Source organism: Cetorhinus maximus, chromosome 10 (assembly GCF_964194155.1).
Source record: "Cetorhinus maximus chromosome 10, sCetMax3.hap1.1, whole genome shotgun sequence".
NCBI classification, from domain to species: Eukaryota; Metazoa; Chordata; class Chondrichthyes; order Lamniformes; family Cetorhinidae; genus Cetorhinus; species Cetorhinus maximus.
Window position 1 is genome coordinate 18,396,517 of NC_135888.1, and position 21,508 is coordinate 18,418,024.

Here is a 21,508-nt window from a genome sequence, read left to right on the forward strand (position 1 = left end):
GTCTTCTTCTGGTTCTTCGCTCAAGGGCAGTGGTGATTTTTGGTAAGCTATTGAACCATGTGAGGCAGCATAACCGTTCCTGCTCTTTACCTCACGTACGCACGTTCTAACTGGAGTCATCGGATGGTGATCGGAAGGGACTCTGTTGAGCTTTTGGAGCTAGTGTGGTTGTTTTTAATATTGAAAGGATGAACATCTTGTTGTTAAGTGTTGGTGACAGCTACTCTTGGCTGCGTTTTTACCTCCCATGGAAAGGTTACAAAATGGCAGCGTGTGCCACATATCAGACAGAAAATTCAATCCCATTTGGAGATTTAAAAGTAGGACTCACTTTAAAAAAAAATTAAAGACTGGAAATGATCAGTGTGGTGATGGCGGGGCGGAGGGAGGTCAATATTCAACTTGAAAGACCAAGCAGTAGATGCTGGATCATTAAATGAATGGTAGGGTGCGTCAGCAATAATTTGGCGATTTACAGCTTGGGGGAAGGGGAGGACAGACGGGGGATATAACCATTGCCAGAGAAATGGCCTACGTCAGGTCGTCCTATCAAAGAGCAAGCTATTACCGGGAATGCCTCAGTTTTAGAATCCTCATCCTTGTTTCCAAATCCCTCACTCGCCCCTCCCTAATTCCGTAACCTCCCATAACCCTTCAAGATCTCTGCGTTCCTCCTATTCTGGCGTCATGAGCAGCCCCAGTTTTCATCGTTCCACCATTGGAGGCAGTGCCTTCAGATGTCTGGGGCCTAGGCTCTGCAACTACCCCCCCCCCGCAAACCTCTCCTTGTCTATACATGTACCCCCCCCTTAAAACCGACTTCCTTGATCAAGCTTTTGCTTACCTATCCTCCTGGTTTAATATCTCATTTTATTTTGATGTTGTATTGAGATCCCTTGGTATGTTTTACTCTATCAAAGGCGCTATAGAAATGTGAGTTATTGTTTTGATGAGAATGGTCTCTCAGTCGCTGTTTTAATGAGCAGGACCAAATTCTTGAGGTTTATTTCGTTCAATATCATTTTTTCAGAATTTTGGACCCTATAATGTTATCAATTGGTAACTCTACATTTTGTGGGCTTGCATATTTCTTACAAATACTTTTTCAAAACTATTCTTGAAAGGGGACGCAGTTTTTAAAGATATAGGGGTCTCCCGTTTAAGGCTGAGATGAGAAATTTCTTCTGAGGGTCGTTAGTCTTTGGAATTCTCTACTCGCAGCGAAGATGGGGGGTCATTGAATATATTCAAGGCTGAGTTGGACAGATTTTTGTTCAACAAGAGAGTTGAGGGTTATGGGGGGGCAGGCCGGAAAGTGGAGTTGAGGCCACGGTCAGATCAACCATGATCTTATTGAATGCTGGAGTGCGCTCGATGGGCTGAATGGCCTACTGCTCTTATTCCTTATGTTCTTAAAACTGCCCAGAAGCAAATGGGATGGAGGATGGGTTGACAAGCTGCAATAGCAGGAGATCGCCAATGGTGGTGCTGTTGAGGCTAGTAACTGCTTCCCAAAAGCTCAGCAGCACCACCAGCTTTCTTTTCAAAGTACTGCAGTTATTTGAAATGCTGTCAATGCAATAAAACTAATTTTATACAATTAAAAACATTATAAAATTACAGTTCCCAAAATTAAATGGCTTATGGGATTTTGGTCCTATGAGAAAGGTCTATGTTGCTGGATTTAAAACTAGGATGAACAGGATGAAGTGACACTGATCTTTATCTCAATGATCTGGGCTTGAATTTAATACAAAAGATTTATTTTCTCCACAACTGATTGCTTGCTTGCTCGCTCGCTCTCTCTCTCTCTTACAGAAGGGGGTTTGCTGATGTGAATGCATTAATGAGGCTGGGATAGTTGGAGCAGTGATTTTCACCTTTAACCTTGGGATTCCCATAACTTGCATTTATATAGCGCCTTTTAATATAATCAAGTTTCTCTAGGTGCTTCACAGGAGCATAATCAGACAAGAAAATGGACAGTGAGCTGCCTAAGATATTAGGACAGGTGACCAAACACTTGCTCAGACGCAGGTTTAAGAAGCATCTTCAAGGAGGTGGGGAGAGAGACAAAGAGGTTTGGGGAGGGAATTCCAGAACTTGGGGACCAAGTGGCTGAAGGCACGACCACCAAATGTGGAGCAATGGGAAGTGGGGGATGTACAAGAGGCCAGAATTGGTGGAGTTCTGAGGATCGTAGGGCTGGACATGGCAACTGATATTGGGTGGGCTGAAGCCAATGAGGGATTTCAAGGCGAGGATGAGAATTTTAAAATTGGGGTGTTTGGATCTGAGTGTAGGTTGGCAAACGCAGGAGAAGGGGGCTAGGTATGGAGCCAGGGTTTTACTACAGTGTGAAGGGAGGTGAGGGTCACTGCCCTGTTTGTATGTGTGCGCTGTGCCCAGTTATGATGGAATTGGAGAATGGATTACAGCACAGAAGGAGGCAGTTCTGTCCATGTCGGTTTCCTGTAGGAGCAATTCAGCTAGTCCAATTCCCCACGCTTTGCCTGGTAGCCCTGCAAAATTGTTATTTTGTCTTTGGATAATTATCCTATTCCTTTGAATCTGCCAATATTTTTTTCTTCAATTGGTGCCCTCTGGTTCTTGACCCTTCTGCCTTTGGGAACAGTTTCTCTCTATTTACTCTGCCCAGACCCCTCATGATTTTGAACACCTCTATCAAATCTCCTCTCCGCCTTCTCTTCTCTAAGGGGAACGCCCCAGCTTCTCCATCCCCATAACTGTGATCCCTCATCCCTGGACATTCTGCAACTGGAACTGTTTTGGGTTGGTCATCATGCAGTAACAGGGTGGGGGGTAGGGGGAGATCGAACCTGCACCATCCATATTAGAGCAGCCCATGTGCTGAGGGAGATGTGCGGAATGGCCTTCACTGTTAGGATGCGGAACAGTAGAGTGGGTCCCTATCGAGCAGGAAGACAGCTGGCCTGATAAGCGGAGAGGTCTGTGGCTAAATGGAAAGTGGCAGTCTGGTGCAGAATGACATCAAGCACTTCCTCTGGTTACTGGATGCAGGAACAGATGCAAATCTGCATAAAAATCAGGATATCATTGGGCACAAGAATGTAGAGAGGCAAATGTTGGATCCTGGTTATCAGTTTGTTGGGATTATGGATCTGGGTTGCACACTTGTTTTGGGATGGCTGAGTTGATACAATAGATGGAGTAGGTCAGTAGACACTTTTTAGGTGGAACACATTGTTTATTTACAAAGGTATTCAGCAGCTACACTTGTGCTTTCAACTCAAAGCCTGTCTCTACATGACAGACTCTAACTATAGGCTACTGACTACTGAGGGAGCTGTGCTACTCTGCTATTGGATACTAAGATCATGTGATCTTCCATTACAACATTCTTAAAAGTATATTATACATCAGATTACCACATCCCTCCCCCTTTACTCAAATACATTTTACAGTTACAAGTACAATTTTATCTATCAAATTATTTACATATATAAGTAATTGACAAATTCAGTCTTTCTGGGGGTTTCCTTAAGCGTGTCAAATGTCTCAGCTTGACAGCTTCAGATGCTTTGTCAGGAACCTCCTTTTCTGGAGGTTTCTGAACATCAGCTTCTTTGGCGGCACTGGCAGATCTGTTTCCTCAACTCTTGCAGGTACAGCTGACCCTTCAGACACACCTGTACTTGGTTGAGTTCTCTCAGCAGGAAACTTTGACTCAGTTGTGAATGCTGGTGGAATCATTTCTTGGTGAATGGTTTCTCTCCTCCTTGTATGATCCACATGCTCTGGGTGACTCGATCTTCTGCCTTCACACGGTAAGAAAGAGGTCCAGTCACTGCACTTATTCCACCCAATAACATCTTTGGTCCTTCTTCACATGTACCATCGCTCCTACAGTAAACCTCCTGTCACAACTATGCCAGTGGCGTCTAGTTTTCTGACTTCCCTGACTCCTTTCTGCCGCCCCCAAAATTCTGCATCATTAAGCTCAATCTCGTCCTGAGACGGCGTTTCATCAATAACTCCGTTGGTGTGACACCTGTCGTGGTGAGGGATGGTCCTATAATGGAAAAGAAAGCTTTCTAGCTTGCTTGCTATGGAATCTCCAGTTAATTTCTTCACGCCAGCCTTGAATGTTTGAACCACCCTTTTGGCCAGTCCATTTGAGGAAGGGTGGTACGGGGAAGTTTTTACATGAGTGATACCATTGAGGCTGATAAACCTCTGAAACTCAGCACTCGTAAATGCCGTGCTGTTATCAGACACGATTACTTCTGGTAGTTTGTGAATAGCAAAGCTTTGACGTAGCTTCTCAACTGTAGCAGAAGACAATAAGTGATTTCACCACATGTCCATCCACTTTGAGTGGGTATCAACAATGAGCAGAAACATTGCTATGTGGGACCTTTCATGGAAACAATGTGTAATGGTACCCATGGCCTTCCTGGCCACTCCCAGAGCTGTTGGAGGTAACTTTTGCAGTTGCTGACACTGCACACAATTCTTCACCTAAGCTCTCTATTTCTCCATCCATCCCAGGCCACCATATATGCGAGCTATGGTCTTCATTCAGGAAATACCTGGATGTGCACTATGTAGTTCAATTAACAATGGCTTTCTTCCTTTTGGAGGTACTATCACTCGTGCTCCCCACAATAAGATACAATCCTGACTGGTTATTTCATGTCTTCTGTTAAAATAAGGTTCCATTTTGTCAGATATCTCTTTTGACCAACCATGCAGAACTTGTTCTCATACTTTGGATAAGATTGGGACTCGACTTGTCCAATCCCTGATCTGTCTAGCACATGCCGGTGATGAATCTAGGAAGTTCAACAATAAAACTAGTTCTTGAGGGACTGGGACATCCTCATCTTTTTGTTATAAGGGCAAACGACTCAGCGCATCAGCATTTGCAATTTGACTTCCAGGCCTGCAGGATCAATGGCATTATTAGAGTTTCTGTGTCTTCTTTCGGACGCTGACTTTATTCTCGGCCTTCTTTGACTTCCATATTGGCCAGACTACTCTGATGCAAGCTCGTCTTGAGTGAACTCAGTGGTAGAGTCTCCCAGAATTTCATCATTTGTCTGCTTCTTGGAAAATTCGGCAACTTTAGTCTCCAAAGCCTCTTTAGCTTCATGCAGCTGCTTCTGCAGCTCTTCCATCTCTTTTTTTGCATTGGTGTGCTGCCTCCTGGAAAATTAAACATTGTCGTGTCTTCTCTGTCAACTCATCCTTCATTTTACTTAGAGAAGTGCAGAAGTCTGTTCCTCTTCATACTTTTCCAGAGGTACATGTTTAGACAGGAGGGAAACGGGTCGTGTGCGAAGGTCTTTCGATAGGTTTTCACTTTTCTTTTGGAGGTTGTTCACCTCGACCTGGACTCCATCCCTCAGGATGGTCTCTCCTTGGTTTGTTTTTGCTGTCCTACTGTGCCTTTCCTTGAAACGTCCTGCATTTCTTTAGGTTGTTGAGTTTTTACACACTCCTTTTCCAAAACAGAAATATTTTCAGCTTCCTTTTGGAATCTGTGACAAATCAAGGTTGATTTCCTTTGGCCAGTTTCGTCCTAGTAGGCTTGGTTCTCTGCCTCTCAATACCAGCACTGGTAACTTTGCTGATTGGCTTCTGTAATGAACAGTAACTCTGCTTTATGCCTTTGACTTGAATGTCATTACCTGTGTAAACTTTTAATTTAGCATCCATTTCTTCCAAAATTTAATATTCACCACAATGCAGATATTTGAAGGTGTGTTCACCAATCACTAGTGGAAGTTCCTGTGTCCACTTCCATTCTAACAGGTCTGTCATTTATCTTCACTGTTACATAAATTGGTTCTGTTTTCCCAACCTTCAAGTTATACAATGAATAAATATCTGAATCTGTTACTTCAGGCTCTTCTACATTGTAGACCTCACAGGGTTTTTCCTTTTTGTTTGAAAGTCTGCCTGATTCTTCCCTTACACTGTCCCATTAGGCGTCTGTGTTGATGACAAAAACATTTGATTTTTTAAACTGCCAATCATAATGTTGTCTGTTTCCACCTTTTGTTGCAATTATTCCATGTCTTTGCTGCTAAGTCACTTTTTTTATTTGTCTGCTAGAGGTGGCTGTTTCCCGTCTCTCTGCAGAGTCTTGCATTTTCGCGACCTCTTTGGCGGGGCTTCTCACCCAATGTGGAGGAGGACTCCCCATATGGCTTTCAAATCCCTTATTGCACTTTCCATGGCCAGTGCTTTCTCTAGCACCACCTTAAAATCCATATTTGTTTCAGACAGTAATCTCTTCTGAATCATGTCCTCATTAACACCACACACTAAACGATATCTGAGCATGTTGTTTAAAGATGTACCAGACTTGCAATGTTCTGTTACTTGCTTCACACTTGCTACATAACAAGCAACTGTCTCCCTTGGGCTCTCTCTTGAGTTAAATTTGCATGTTGCATCGTTACCGAGGACTTTGGCTGCTAATGACCTTTTTACGAGGTCCAGCAGTTCCTCAAAACTTTTCAAATTAGGGGTACCAGGTGCCATCAGACTTTGAATCAACCCATAGTTTTCACTCCCACATGTGGATAAGAGTATCGCTCGCCTCTACTCTTCCCCCAAAATTTCGTTTGCTTGGAAAAAGGACGCAAGGCATTCAATATAATGAGACCAATTGGGGGGAGGTGATGGTGTAGTGGTATTATCGCTAGACTAGTGATCCAGAGATCCAGGGTAATGCTCTGGGGACCCAGGTTCAAAACCCGCCACGGCAGGTGGTGGAATATGAATTCAATAAAAAAATCCGGAATTAAAAGTCTAATGATGACCATGAAACCATTGTTGTTTGTTATAAAAAGCCATCTGGCCTGGCCTACATGTGACTCCAGACCCGCAGCAATGTGGTTGACTCTTAAATGTGCTCTGAAATGGCCTAGCAAACCGCTCTGTTGTAACAAACCGCTACAATGTCACAAAAAATAATGAAACTGGATGGACCACCCGGCATCGACAATGACAATGGCAATCACAGCCCTATCAACCCTGTAAAGTCCTCCTAAGTAACATCTGGGGATTAGTGCCAGAATTGGGGAGAGCTGTCTCACAGACTAGTCAAGCAACAGCCTGACATAGTCATCCACACGGAATCATACCTTACAGATAATGTGTCCCAGACACCACCATCACCATTCCTTGGAATGTCCTGTCCCACCGGCAGGACAGGCCCAGCAGAGGTGGCAGCACAGTGGTATACAGTCGGGAGGGAGTTGCCCTGTGAGTCCTCAACATCGACTCCGGACCCCATGAAATCAGGTCAAACATGGGCAAGGAAACCCCCTGATTACCACGTACCGCCCTCACTCAGCTGATGAATCAGTGCTCCTCCATGTTGAACACCACTTGGAGGAAACACGGAGGGTGGCAAGGGCACAGAATGTACTCTGGGTGGGGGACTTCAATGTCTATCACCAAGAGTGGCTCGGTAGCACCATTACTGACCGAGTTGGCCGAGTCCTAAATGACATAGCTGCTAGACTGGGTCTGCAGCAGGTGGTGAGGGAACCAACAAGAGGGAAAACATACTTGACCTCATCCTCACCGATCTGCTTGCCGCAGATGCATCTGTCCATGATGGTGGCGGTAGGAGTGACCACTGCACAGTCATTAGGGAGACAAAGTACCACCTTCACATTGTAGATACCCTCCATCATGTTGTGTGGCACTACCACTGTGCTAAATGGGATAGATTTCAAACAGATCTAGCAACTCAAGACAGGGCAACTCAAGACAGGGCAACCATGAGGCACTGTGGGCCATCAGCAGCAACAGAATTGTATTCAGACATAATCTGTAATCTCATGGCCTGGCATATTCCCCCACTCTACCATTACCATCAAGCCAGGGGATCAACCCTGGTTCAATGAAGAGTGCAGGAGGGCATGCCAGGAGCGGCATCAGGCATATCTAAAAATGAGGTGTCAACCTGGTGAAACTATAACACAGGACTACTTGTGTGCCAAACAGCATAAGCAGCAAGTGATAGACAGAGATAAGCGTTCCCACAACCAGTGGATCAGATCTAAGCTCTGCAGCCCTGCCACATCAGTCATGAATGATGGTGGACAATTAAACAACTCACTGGAGGAGGAGGCTCCACAAATATCCCCATCCTCAATGATGGAGGAGCCCAGCACATCTGTGCAAAAGATGATGCTGAAGCATTTGCAAACAATCTTCAGCCAGAAGTGCCGAGTGGATGATCCATCTCGGCCTCCTCCGGAGGACCCCAGCATCACAGATGCCAGTCTTCAGCCAATTCAATTCATTCCACGTGACATCAAGAAATGGCTGAAGGCATTGAATACTGCAAAGGCTATGGGCCCTGACAATATTCCGGCAATGGTGCTGAAGACTTGTGCTCCAGAACTTGCCACGCCCCGAGCCAAGCTGTTCCAGTACAGCTACAACACTGGCATCTACCCAGCTATGTGAAAAATTGCCCAGGTATGTCCTGCACACAAAATGCAGGACAAATCCAACCTGGCCAATTACTACCCCATCAGTCTACTCTCGATCATCAGTAAAGTAATGGAAGAGGTCATCAACAGTGCTATCAAGCGGCACTTGCTTAGCAATAACCTGCTCACTGATGCTCAGTTTGGGTTCCGCCAAAGCCACTCAGCTCCTGACCTCATTACAGCCTTGGTTCAAATATGGACAAAAGAGCTGAACTCCTGAGGTGAGCTGAGAGTGACTGCTCTTGAAGTCAAGGCAGCATTTGAACTGTAGTGTATTGATTTGAGTGTAGCATCAAGGAGCAAAACAGGAGTCAATGGGAATCGGGGGGGGGAAAACTCTCTGCTGAGTCATACCTAGTACAAAGGCAGATGGCTGGATGTCGGTCATCTCAGCTCCAGGACATCACTGCAGGAGTTCCTCAGGGTAGTGTCCTAGCCCCAACCATCTTCAGCTGCTTCACCAATGACCTTCCCTCCATCATAAGGTCAGAAGTTAGGATGTTCACTGATGATTGCACAATGTTCAGCACCATTCGCGACTCCTCAGATACTGAAGCAATCCATGCAGCAAGGCCTGGACAATATCCAGACTTGGGCAAGTAACATTCACACCACGCAAGTGCCAGGCAATGACTATCTCCAACAAGAGAGAAACCAACCATTGCCCTTGATGTTCAATGGCATTACCATCACTGAATCCCCCACTATCAACATCCTGGGGTTTACCATTGACCAGAAACTGGACTGGACTAGCCATGTAAATATTGTGGCTACAAAAGCAGGTCAGAGGCTAGGAATCGTGTGATGAGTAACTCGCCTCCTGACTCCCCAAAGCCTGTCCACCATCTACAAGGCAAAAGTCAGGAGTGTGATGGAATACTCCCCACTTGCCTGGATGAGTGCAGCTCCCACAACACTGAAGAAGCTGAACACTTTCCAGGACAAAGCAGCCTGCTTGATTGGCACCACATCCATAAACATTCACTCCCTCCACCACCGACACACAGTAGCAGCAGTGTGTACCATCTACAAGATGCACTGCAGGAATTCACCAAGGCTCCTTCGACAGCACCTTCCAAACCCATGACCATTACCACCTAGAAGGACAAAGGCAGCAGATAGATGGGAACACCACCACCTGGAAGTTCTCCTCCAAGTCACTCACCATCCTGACTTGGAAATATATCGCCGTTCCTTCACTGTCGCTGAGTCAAAATCCTGGAACTCCCTCCCTAACAGCACTGTGGGTGTACCTACACCACATGGACTGCAGCGGTTCAAGAAGGCAGCTCACCACCGCCTTCCGAGGGCAATTAGCAACGGACAATAAATGGTGGCCCAGCCAACAAAGCCCACATCCCATCAATGATTTTTTAAAAAATCGTCCATGGCTGGATCGAAAGGATCAATTCTTCCGAATTGTGGCATTCTGAGGGGATTGATTTGACGATTAGGACAGGAATTCTACTTACAATTACCATGCGAGGTCCAGCCCGATTTTGTTTCTCTTGATTTCTTTTGTTAACTTGTTTTATTCTCGAAGCCAGTTTATTGTATCTTCACTGTTTTCCTCACTTTTTTTCCTCGTCACCAGTTTGTTGGATCTTGGTCATCAGTTTCCTGGGGCTTATGGATCCAGGTTGCATGCTTATTTTGGGATGGCTGAGTTGGTACAATAGACTGAGTAGGTCAGTAGACACTTCCTAGGTGGAACACATTCTGTTTATTTACAAAGTTATTCAGCAGCTACACTTGTGTGCTTTCAAATCTAAACCTGTCTCTGTACGACAGACTCTTAACTATAGACTACTGACTACTGATGTGGCCTGCGCTACTCTGTTATTGGATACTAAGATCATGTGATCTTCCATTATAGCATTCTTCTTAAAGGTATATTACACATTAGATTACCACAGTAATGGAGAGCGATGATACATGTGGGGAAACTTGTGTTCCCCTCAACTACTCCGTGAAATTTGTTCTCCCCACTAGCCCTGCCTGCAGCTGGAGGTGTAGATGGCTCCAGGAGGGGAGGGTCTCCCCAGTAGCAGAGCTTTGAGCATGTTCCAAAGCAGGGTGCCCTCCAGTCTATGAAACAAAGGCTGTCTCCAAGGTGACCAGAAAGGTTGGCTGGTGTGGGAAATGGGAATGATGACCCTGTTTACAGTAGGGAGGAGTGCATTTCTCAGTTTGGGGTTATGCAGGGCAAAACAGAGGGAGATTAAGGGCAGGGTTTTGGGTTGGGACCCTGAGGTCAGGGACTTGCAGGGGGGTGCGTTGGACAACCCCTCCCTGTGGGGAGCAGTCACCTGCCAGTGATTTTCCTTGAATTGGCTGATTATTGGTCAGAGGGCAGGCTTGTCACCCAATGGAGGATTGTGGCCAGGCTCTCAAAGCTGGAGGGCCGTGAGGGGGCACTTCCAACTCGGAGGGAGGAGCAGCAGTTGCTGAGTGACTGATTTGGGGAAATATTTCCAGGCCTGGCATCCTTTGACTTGCTGCAGACCTGCCAAAAAAAAAAATATAAGCATAAAAATGTGTTTTTCGATTTGAATCTGTTTTGGCATTTGTATCTGATGTCAGCCTCCTCCCATATCCATTGGCACATTCTCAGCAATTCTTGTATGCCTTTGATTCCTGGGCTTGCCTTCAACCAGAAGCTGTCAGCTAAGTTATTGAATGCTGTTCCCCTTTGGCCCCTGGGTCAGTTCAGGAAGGATTACACATGGTGGGGGTGGGAGATTGGGAATGTGTGTCCCCTCTTGTTCACCCCCCCCCCCCTCCCCCCCATGCAGCAATGACACAAGGAAGTTGGCACTGGTACCTTGCTGGAGTTGGCATGCCCGAGAGCAGGCTGTGCAAATGCCAAATTCTTAGATTCAAGTTACCTTAGGGGCATTGTCTCTGCAACACAGCAACTTGCATTTGTATTGGCACCCTTCCCGTCATAAAACGTCCCATTTCACAGGAGTGTAATTGGATAGAAATTGACACTGAGCCCAAGGGTGAGATATTGGGATGGGGTAACTACAAGCTTGATCAGAGAGGTAGGTTTTTGTAAGGGTCTCAGGAGGAGAGTGAGAAAGAAAAGCAGAAAGGTTTAGGGAGGAAATTCCAGAACTTAGGGCCTAGACGTTTGAAGGCATCGTTAACAATGCAATTGACAACCGGACTGGAAACCCAGACCAGTGCTCTGGTGACATGAGTTCAAATCTCAGGGAATTTAATTAAATTAATAAATCTGGAATTCTAAGGTAGTCTCAGTAATGTTGATCATGAAACTATCAGCTTATTGTATTTTTACAATCATGCAGGCTGCTTTGTCCTGGACAGTGTCCAGCTTCTTGAGTGTTATGGGAGCTGCATTCATCCAGGCAAGCGGAGAGTATTCCATCACACTCCTGACTTTTGCCTTGTAGATAGTGGGCAGGCTTTGGGGAGTCAGGAGGCGAGTTACTCATCACACAATTCCTAGCCTCTGACCTGCTCTTGTAGCCACAGTATTTATATGGCTAGTCCAGTTCAGTTTCTGGTCAATGGTAACCCCCAGGATGTTGATAGTGGGGGATTCAGTGATGGTAATGCCATTGAATGTCAAGGGCAATGGTTGGTTTCACTCTTGTTGGAGATAGTCATTGCCTGGCACTTGTGTGGTGTGAATGTTACTTGCCCAAGTCTGGACATTAATGTCCTTCATGGGAGGAAGTCTGCAATCCTTTGATGTGAGTCAGGCCAGTCCAGTTGTGGTTGACTCTTAACTGCCCTCTGCAGTGACCTAACGAGCCAGTTATATGAAACAACAGAAGTTGAATAAGCACTCTGGGTGGATCTACAAGCAAATGTCTCAAGAAGGTGGCTCATTACCACCTTAAGGGTATTAAAGAGTGGCAATAAATGCTGCCCTTGTCAGTGATGCTCACATCCCATGAGCAAATAATCAAAAATAAACCATTGTGAGCTTGAAGAGAGCAGCGGATGAACAGAGTTAGAGGAACACGGAGTTCTGGGACATTCACCAACAGTCACCTACGTTCTCTGGAATTTAGAAGGATGAGAGGTGACTGCATTGAAATGTAGAAAACTCTTAGACTTGACACTCGCACACACTCACTTCCCACTCCATATAGAGACACATACACACTTGCACAGTTGCATAGTTGTCCCCCCACCACCCCTCCCCACACACTCACACACCCCCACCACCCCCCCCCCCCAACCCCACACCCCACATTGTGCAGTGTGGCAGTATTTGCTCATTGTGTCTGTGCCCAGGCTCTCTGGTCTGACTGTCTTTCCAATTCCAATACCTGAACCAAGATTGACCTTCCCGGGGGGAAAACCCCAGTGACATTCTGAACACAGGCTGTCCTGCAATATTACTCTCTCTGGTCTTGGCTCATCATCTACGCTAATCTGCTCAGTGATCCCTGGACTTGGCATCAGCTGATAAGGGCTGTAGATAAGCCAGACTGTCACTCCATAAGCCCAAAATCATTTTAATACTGAGAATTGCATCTTTTGATGGGGGAGGGGGGAGGAAAGAGAGAAATTTTTTTGCAAAGCGTTAGACACCCCACCTCATCAAAAGATGCCATTGTCAGTATTAAATCTGAGCTGCTTCCAATGCAAGTATGTCTCCCTTCCCCCCCGACCCCCACCTTCCCTCCACCACCCCCTCCTCCACCTTTCCTCCACCACCACCCCTCCCGCACCCCTCCGCCCAAATCAGTTGTGCTGTTGCAGACATTCGAAGCTTTCCAGGCCTAAATCTCTGGCTGTGAAAGGTTTGGAATGCTGAGAGGGAAATAATGTTTGATTCAATCTGACAAGGTTATAAAATCCTGCTCGTGCGCTCCTCCAGTGTTTGGGAGAATTGCCTCCAGCTTAAAGTGACGATGGTGAAAGCTGCCACACGACGACTGGCCAGTTGCCGGTCACTGAGCAGCATTGACCTGTTCAACGCCGCGGCACCAGGGACACTTGGCAGGGTGGTGTGTTTGTCAACTTTGGTCAGCGGCCTCCTTCTGATCTCTCTCAGCCACTCTGAATTGTTTCCCCTGACATTAAAACCACTTGGGAGGAATACTTGTGCTTTCAAAGCACGTTTGTGACCAATTGTTTGTGTTTTTTATGCCCCCCCCCTCCTCCCACCTCCATTCTCTTTGTTAGATCTGTGGCAGCCCAGCTGACTGGAAACGTTCCAGTGTGTTGGACTCCCTTCTTGACATCTCGGGACACTCGGCTTTTTTTCTCTAAGATCAAATCAGGAACTCGCTCCCAGATGGTGGTGTGGGCGTAAATGCGCTGTGTGGTGGGGAGCCATATGGAGCAGCACTTTTCTGGGTTTATTCACAGCAGCCTAGGCTCAGCAAACTGATATTTCATCCGGAGCTCTCGCAGAGGCAGCAGTTTTCTGCCCTGAGAAATTAGTTCCCCAGCCACGGGCTCCACGGGCAGAGTTTTATGATTTCCGCCAACAGGGGTGGGGGCAGGTGGGTGTAAAATTGTTTGTCTCGCCAGGCTCCCACCTGTCCCAGCCTCTCCATGATTTTATGGTGGGATGGGAAAGTCCTAGGCTGTCCCACACCACCACCACCACCCTTGCCCCAGCTGAGGCCCATAAGTGGCCAATTAATGACCCCCCCGCCCCTCCCCACCCCATGCGTCATTTCCCACCCAGCCTCAATTTTCACACTGACAGGAGGCGTTTGGTAGGGGTGGGGGAGACTGAAAAGTGACCCTACCCAGGCCTCGGGTGGAAAGGAGGGGAGGTGCCTCCATCAATGGCTTCCTGGCAATATTGGGCACTGCCCCCACCTCCACCTGCCCCAGCCTCTCCGCCAACAGCTCCCCCCCACCTTCAACACCCCCACCTGCCCTGAAACCCCACACTTACCTAGTCCTGGACCCCAGGACCTAGCCTCTGGGGGCTGCTTACAGTCCCACTCCTATCCATTCTAGCTTCTGGCATTGCTGGGATTAGCCAATCAGATCGGCTGGCAGTTTTCCGAGGCAGGACTTTGTCCTGACTGATGTGTGGGAGTCCCGCCTTCAGTTGATTAATACTCAATGAAGTGTTAAATGGCTGAGGGTAGCTAGCATTGCCACCGACTCCTCAGATGGTGGGAAGAGAAACTCCGTTATTCTAAAAAAAAAAAATTCCTGGCCCATCCCTCTCCCTGGCAACAGTCTCAGATTAAGCCAGTCTGTTTGCAGCCTTGGTGTCACTTAAGATAAGCTTCCAACCTCCTATTCGTACCATCACCAAGACCACCTATTTCCACCTCCGTCGTATCCTCCGATTTTGCCCCTTTCTCAGCTCATCTGTTGAGATACCCTCATTCATAAAATCAGTGAAAGGTTATAACACAGAAGGTGGCCATTTGGCCCACTGCGATGAGTGGGCTACCTCCACTCACTGTCGGAATCATATCCCAACATCGGTTGGGCCTTCACGATTCAGAGAGGGGAAGTGGCGACAGGGGAGGTCTACTGATGAAACCTCCTGGAGGAATACAAATGTAGAAACACAGATGTTTGCTTGAGTGGTGGTGATGGGACAGACCTGTGAGCTTGGACTAAGTCCATTTTGGCCTGTTGCCAGCACTTTGGAATTAAACTGCCTTTGCAAATTTGTTCTGGCAGCTGCTACTTTCATGTGTGATGCCAAATCATCTCTTGTTAGAAGCCTAAGCAACAGGGCCTCTGCTTTATACTGCTGACTTACTGAAGGCCTGTAGACCAATTGCTGGTTTCCATTGACATGGTAACGGGGTGGGGGGTGACCTTAGTTCCTTTCTTGTCTGATGACAAACAGTCAACCCTCAAAATGCCCCACCATTGCTGTCAATTCTCTATGGCACCTCTGGCGTACCTGATAGCTTTTTATTCAATCAGACCTACAGACTCTCCTGCATTTGGCAGGGCGCTCATAATCTCCCACTTTTCCAAGTGAGGATGGATTATGCCATAGTTCCAGGTGTTTTACCTGTTGGACGGATGTACCTGAGGAATGGCAAGGTAAGCCCTGTGTAATTCTCTAGGGCCTACATGGGCTGCTTTGCTTGTCCTGGAGCCTCAAAGCAATTGAAGATTAATCTCCTGGCCGTTGCTATGAGCAACTTCAGGGCAGGGTGGGGGAGGGGGCGAGGAGTTGGTAGGAATTAAAAACATGTGATTAAAGGAAGAACAACTTTTCTTTCATTTTCTCGGAACAGTTATGAGACATTGCAAATGGTGTGGTTTTTGACCATCAATCGAGTTATCCAATTGGCTTTCTAATTGGCAAGAGAGGCAGGGCAAACATGGATAGATGTCCAATCGTGGGACTGTGGGGGGTGGGACAGTTGAAGCAAGAGGTCATGTGATCCCCAGATTACATTAGGCCACAAACTGATCTGGTTGGATGTGTTCACGAAGGTTTCATCACATGATCTCTAGCCTCCAAACATGCTTCTCAGTTAAACAGCTCATCCTTAACCTTTGTTTCATTACTTTCTTTAATATTCCTATGATTTTTCTTCTGGGTTTGCTTTCACAGTGTCCCAGAGATCAATCTTCAATTCCAAGAGACCCCAACAATTCTCCCTAGGCCAACGAGGCTTGTAGGTAGATAACTATTGAAAAATGGATATAAGAACATAACAGGAGTGGTATCAAATACTCTGTCATATTGCTCCAACATTTGGAAAGGCTATGACTGCTCTTTGACCTTGGCTCTGCCTTGCCACCCAATCCTCCTATTCCTTGATTCTCTGAGTTCCAATGTCGATTGATCTCTGTCTTGGACATACTCAACAACTGAGTCTCCACAGCTTCCTAGGGTAGAGATTTCCAAACATTCACAATCCTCTGAGTGAAGAAGTTTCTCCTCCTCTCCGCCCTGAATGACGGACCCTTATCCTGAGACTATGTCCCCTAGTCCTAGACCATCCAACCAGGGGGAAGAGCCTGTCAGTATTTTCTCTGCCAAGTCTTCTAAGTGTTTTATATATTTCGATGAGATTGCCTCTCATCTTTCTAAACTCCAGAGAATGTAGGTCCATTCTGCACAATCTCTCCTCACGGGACACGTCAGGAATCCATCTGGTCCAAACAAATGGATCCAACAATTGGTGATCATTGACAACAACAACTTTTTTTCTATCGCACCTTTAACAAAATGAACTGTCCCAAGGTGCTTCCCAGTGTTACTCACAATAAGAGGTTGTGGTGGAAGAATTAACCAGGCTGGTCTTTAGGTTCAAGCTGGTTTATTTTCAAGACAGCTCCTCAGTGCTACTGACTTCCACACAGTGTTTTATCTTTTTATTCTATTTAGATGGGATAATCAATGCCCATCACCTGTTTAACTAGCAATTATTTTTAACAAAGTGATTGGCACATTAACACCCAGGAGCATTATAAAACAAAGAATGACAACGAGCCACATAAGGAGGTATTAGCTGGGAGAAGTGGCAGCTCATTTGCGCACAGCAAGCTTTCACAAACAACAATGTGATGATAAGCAGATCATTTTGTTTTTGTGATGTTGATTGAGGGATAGATATTGATTTGGATGAAGGCGATTGATAACTCGCCTGCTGTTCTTCAAGATAGTGCCATGGAGTCTCTGACCATCACCCCGAGTCACATGGCGCGAGTGCTGAAGATGGTCCAAAACTAGTCTCTCAGCAGCTGAAAATCTTTGGAGATATTTCCGTTTTGCTGGACTTACTTTGCTGGAAGTATGGCGGGAGTGGAGCATCTCCCAGGAATTTCATGGCAACTAAATGGTGTAGATATCGGGCTTCAGCTAAAAGACAAGAGGACATCAGCTCAAATTAGTGAAAGGCGAATTCGGGACTCAAACCATGAAAATTTTGAGTGTCGTGTGGCCTTGGGGCTGAAATGATTTTAAGAAGAGGTTTGATGGGATCGGAGTGGGCGGGCACTCGAGGACTTTCTGGGTGGATGTGACTGGCAGAACTGCTCCTTCTGAGTCGATCTTGTGGAGACAGCAGAGAGTGAGAAAGCTCTCAGTTGAAATGAGCTTCCTCAACAGGAGGAGAATCCAAAAGGAGAATCAGAAATATTATCTCCTGCAGGAAATGTTTAATTAAAATAAATTTTGCACTATGATTCTGGCAAATTAATCAGGACTGTAAAATTCCATTTCAGCTTTTTGTATGTTTATGTATTAACATTTTCTCAGAAAATGCCAAACTTCTGCTCATTTATGGACACTCTGTAGCTTTACCATTGGTGGCCCTGACTTCAGCGGCCTAGGCTCTAAGGTCTGGAATCCCCTCTCTTTCTATCTCTCCACCTCTACTGCTCTTTCCTATTGGAGGATGCTTTTCCATTCCATCTCTCTTTGACCAAGCTTCCGATTATTGGCCCTAATATCTGCTGATGTGGCTCGGTCATGTTTTTGTTTAATATTGTGCCTTGGGATGGTTTATTGTGTTAAAGGAACAATAAAGATGTGAGTTGTTGAATAAAACGAGCAGTGCAGAAGTGGGAGGCAACAAAGATGAATAATTAAAAACTCCTGATACACCTGACGAGATTCTGTTTCCAGGGTAACAACGAAGATCCCTCCGTACGCCAATGGCGGTCATGAACTGCTGCAGTCCATCATCCCGAGTCCCTTTCTTTCTTTCCCGCCAGTCTATGTGCCGGGAAACTGAGAACTCCCATTAGGTTGACTCAGATGGGGCATTTCTGCCAGTCATATCCAGCCAGAAAGTCCTACAGTTCCCATCCCCTCTGATCCCACCAAAATATTTTCTAAAACTGGTGCTGCCCCACGGTCCAGGGGGTGAATGGTGGCTCCATCTGTGGTTGGGTAGTGGCAGCCATGGCTGCGTCGGTAACTCTTGCCTCAGTGGCAGAAGGTGGCGGGTTCAAGTCCCACTTCACTTGGGTACAAAATCTAGGCTGACCCTCCAGTGCACTCCTGAGGGAGTGCTGCGTCGTTGGAGGTGCCGTCTTTGGGATGATTCATTAGAATGAGGCCCCGTCTCTCCGCTCAGGTGAACTTGATGGATCACCATTGCCATTTCTTGGGAGAGCCAAGAAAAACTTCAAGCCAAGTTTAAAAAAAGTGGGAGGTTTCCTGGTCAGCCCGATTGCTCTCTGGTCAGATAAGTTTGGGGAAACCACAGGGGCCTGGTGACACATTTAGCCCCTCCCCTCCTCCCTTCTATAAGTAGTTATGCTGACCACTCTCAGGAACTCGTCCGTCTTCGTTTTGAGTGTTTGTAGTGAATCCCCACTCAGTGCATGTGCTGGCATCTTGACCTATAAAGTGTCAACTCGCTGTATAAAGTGCCTCCTAGAATCTAACCTAGTTCTCTGCTAATGCAACTTGCACTTATGTTCTTGGGTCCTCCTGAGGGTATTGAGCTTGAGGAGGATACCCAGTTGGACCAAGTCTAAACCTTCTATTTATTTTATCAAATCTTCTTGAGGTCTTTACTTTTTTGGAGTGAAAAGACCCAGCTCTCAAAGCTTATCTTGTTAGCAAAGTCCCTTAAACCAGGAATCAATTGTTTTTGTTTAAAGCTTATGCAGGGTCTCCATATCCTCTCATCATGTGAGGTGCCTAAAACTGGACACCACATTCTAGATGTCTGTCCACAACCTGATACAGAGAGAGAATTGTATTTCTTGTTTTTATTTTATTGAATTGTCCTGTATGTACAAACAGCCTGTTTGCTTCTACAATATCCTTGAGGCACTGGTCATAGACCTTCGTTGTCTCATACAGTGTAGCTTCCAAGTCCTCTCCCTGACCAGTGGTTGAGACACATGTATTCAGACAGGTGTGCAAGTTATAAGAAACTTACTCATGGGTGGAATAAAATGGCTGCTCTGACCGTTGGATGTAGGGAGCGGGTGCTGTTTCATTACCAGCTGCTTTACCGTATTGCATAAAGTCAATTTTTTAAAAATTCATTTACGAGATGTGGGCTTTGCTGGTTGGGCCAGTATTTATTGCCCATCCCTTGAGAAGGTGGTGGTGAGCCGCCTTCTTGAACCGCTGCAGTCCATGTGGTGTGGGTACACCCACAGTGCTGTTAGGGAGGGAGTTCCAGGATTTTGATCCAATGACTGTGAAGGAACGGCAATATATTTCCAAGTCAGGATGGTGAGTGACTTGGAGGAGATTTTCCAGGTAGTGGTGTTCCCATCTATCTGCTGCCCCTGTCCCTCTAGGTGGTAGTGGTCATGGGTTTGGAAGGTGCTGTCTAAGGAGTCTTGGTGAATTCCTGCAGTGCATCTTGTAGATGGTACAACTGCTGCTACTGCGCGTCGGTGGTGGAGGGAGTGAATATTTGTGGATGTGGCACTAGTCAAGTGGGCTGCTTTGTCCCCACTCCCTCTCCATCTCTCTTCAGATTGTGCAGAGTAATAACAGCACAGAAGGAAGTCATTTGGCCCATCAGTTCCATGCTGGCACTCTGCAGAGCAATCCAGTCAGTCCCATTTCCACACCCACCCCATTCTCATAGCTCTGCAAGTTTATTTCCCTCAAGTGCCCATCCAATTTCATTTTGACATCATTGATTGCCTCTGCCTACAAGGGTGGTAATATCAGAGAGATCATGTCGTAACCACTCACTACATTTTTAAAAATAACCTCATCCCCACATCTTCTGCCCCTCCCTCATATATCTCTTGCCCAAAACCTTAAATCTGCAGTAGCCCTTGTACCATCAGCTAACGGGAACAGTTTTTTTAGGAGTTGCAGGGGTCTGGAAGCAGGCCTTCCTGTCTGGTTAATAGATGGCGTGTGGTCAAGAGGAGAAAATGACTCGTGGAAGAGATGTAACCCTTACAAAACTCTTAACTTAGTAGGATTTTGTGTGGAAACCGTATGAAGTGTTTTGATGTCCTCAAAATCCTGGCCTGTGGACAAAGGTCATGGCAAGTTCCGAGATACAGTTTGTATTGTTTTTTGATACTTTTCTTCCTAGCTGTGACTCTTTGTGCGAAATGATGTTCAAACGTCTCCAATTCTCATTTTCAGGGATTTCCTTCCTCGTGGATCTGGGATTGTGACCAGGCGGCCCCTTGTTCTCCAGCTGATTAACTCTCCTACAGGTATGGAGTGACGAGATGAATGTTGTATCCCACTGAGGTAGTTCCTCCCTTTTGTTTTGTCTGCCTGACTGTCTGTGCTGCTCACCTCTGCCCTTGGCCCCCACCTCCCCCACTGCAGTTCTGATACCACCCACTAACATGGGCACATGATACCCAAGGCTCCCTCTAGCTTCACGACGTTAATCTCTCTGCAGGGTGTTAAATTGTCACTTTGGCAACCCTGAGACAGTAAAAAGCAGTGTGAGGTGATTGATTCAATCCCATGTCCCACCATTGCCTGGAGCACCACATTTCTGTGATCACATGAGCAAACAATATACCCTACATAAGTAAGAAGAGTCATTCAGACTTGAAGTGTTAACTCTGTTACTCTCTTCAGACCTGAGTTTTTCCAGCATTTTATGTTTTTATTTCAGACTTCCAGAATCTGCGGTATTTTGTTTTTATCATATACCCTACATGTTGTATTAAAATACCCTCTCCTTGTGACACTATTTTCCTCTTTGACTCAGAATGGGGGGAAGGGTTGGTCAGAGCGAATTCTCTCAACTTTGGGGGTGCCTATAGCTTGTATTTTTATTGATGTGACATTTACCAAGGTGTACTAATGCAGTGAGGCTGAGGCGATCTCTACCTGATGCTAGAAATACTGAACAGGAAGCCTGACTGTGCAGAAAGCCTAGAAAAATGATTTTCTCGTAACCAGGCCATCACTTCAGCCCAAGAATTTCAGCTTTCAGTTGGACAAGTAGCACTAACCAGTTCCCATTACTAGGAAAGCAAATGGCAGGTTGACTTTTATCGCAAGGGGATTGGAGTATAAGAGCAATAAAATCTTGCTACAGTTGTATGGGACTTTGGAGAGACTAGACCTGGAATGCTTTGCATTGTTTTGCTCTTCATATTTAAGGAAA

The 21,508-nt window shown here is 46.1% G+C and overlaps 1 protein-coding gene across 4 annotated transcripts in view; it reads left to right on the forward strand.

Annotated features, from left to right (window-relative positions):
* The window catches only part of dnm1b (dynamin 1b), a 250,550-nt gene that overhangs the window by 43,614 nt on the left and 185,428 nt on the right, over nucleotides 1–21,508 (forward strand). For all 4 annotated transcript variants that reach the window (XM_078550078.1, XM_078550074.1, XM_078550075.1 and 1 more), the window contains exon 2: nucleotides 20,521–20,594. In XM_078550078.1, coding sequence (XP_078406204.1) covers nucleotides 20,521–20,594 — 74 coding nt within the window. The remainder of the gene's footprint in view (nucleotides 1–20,520; nucleotides 20,595–21,508) is intronic.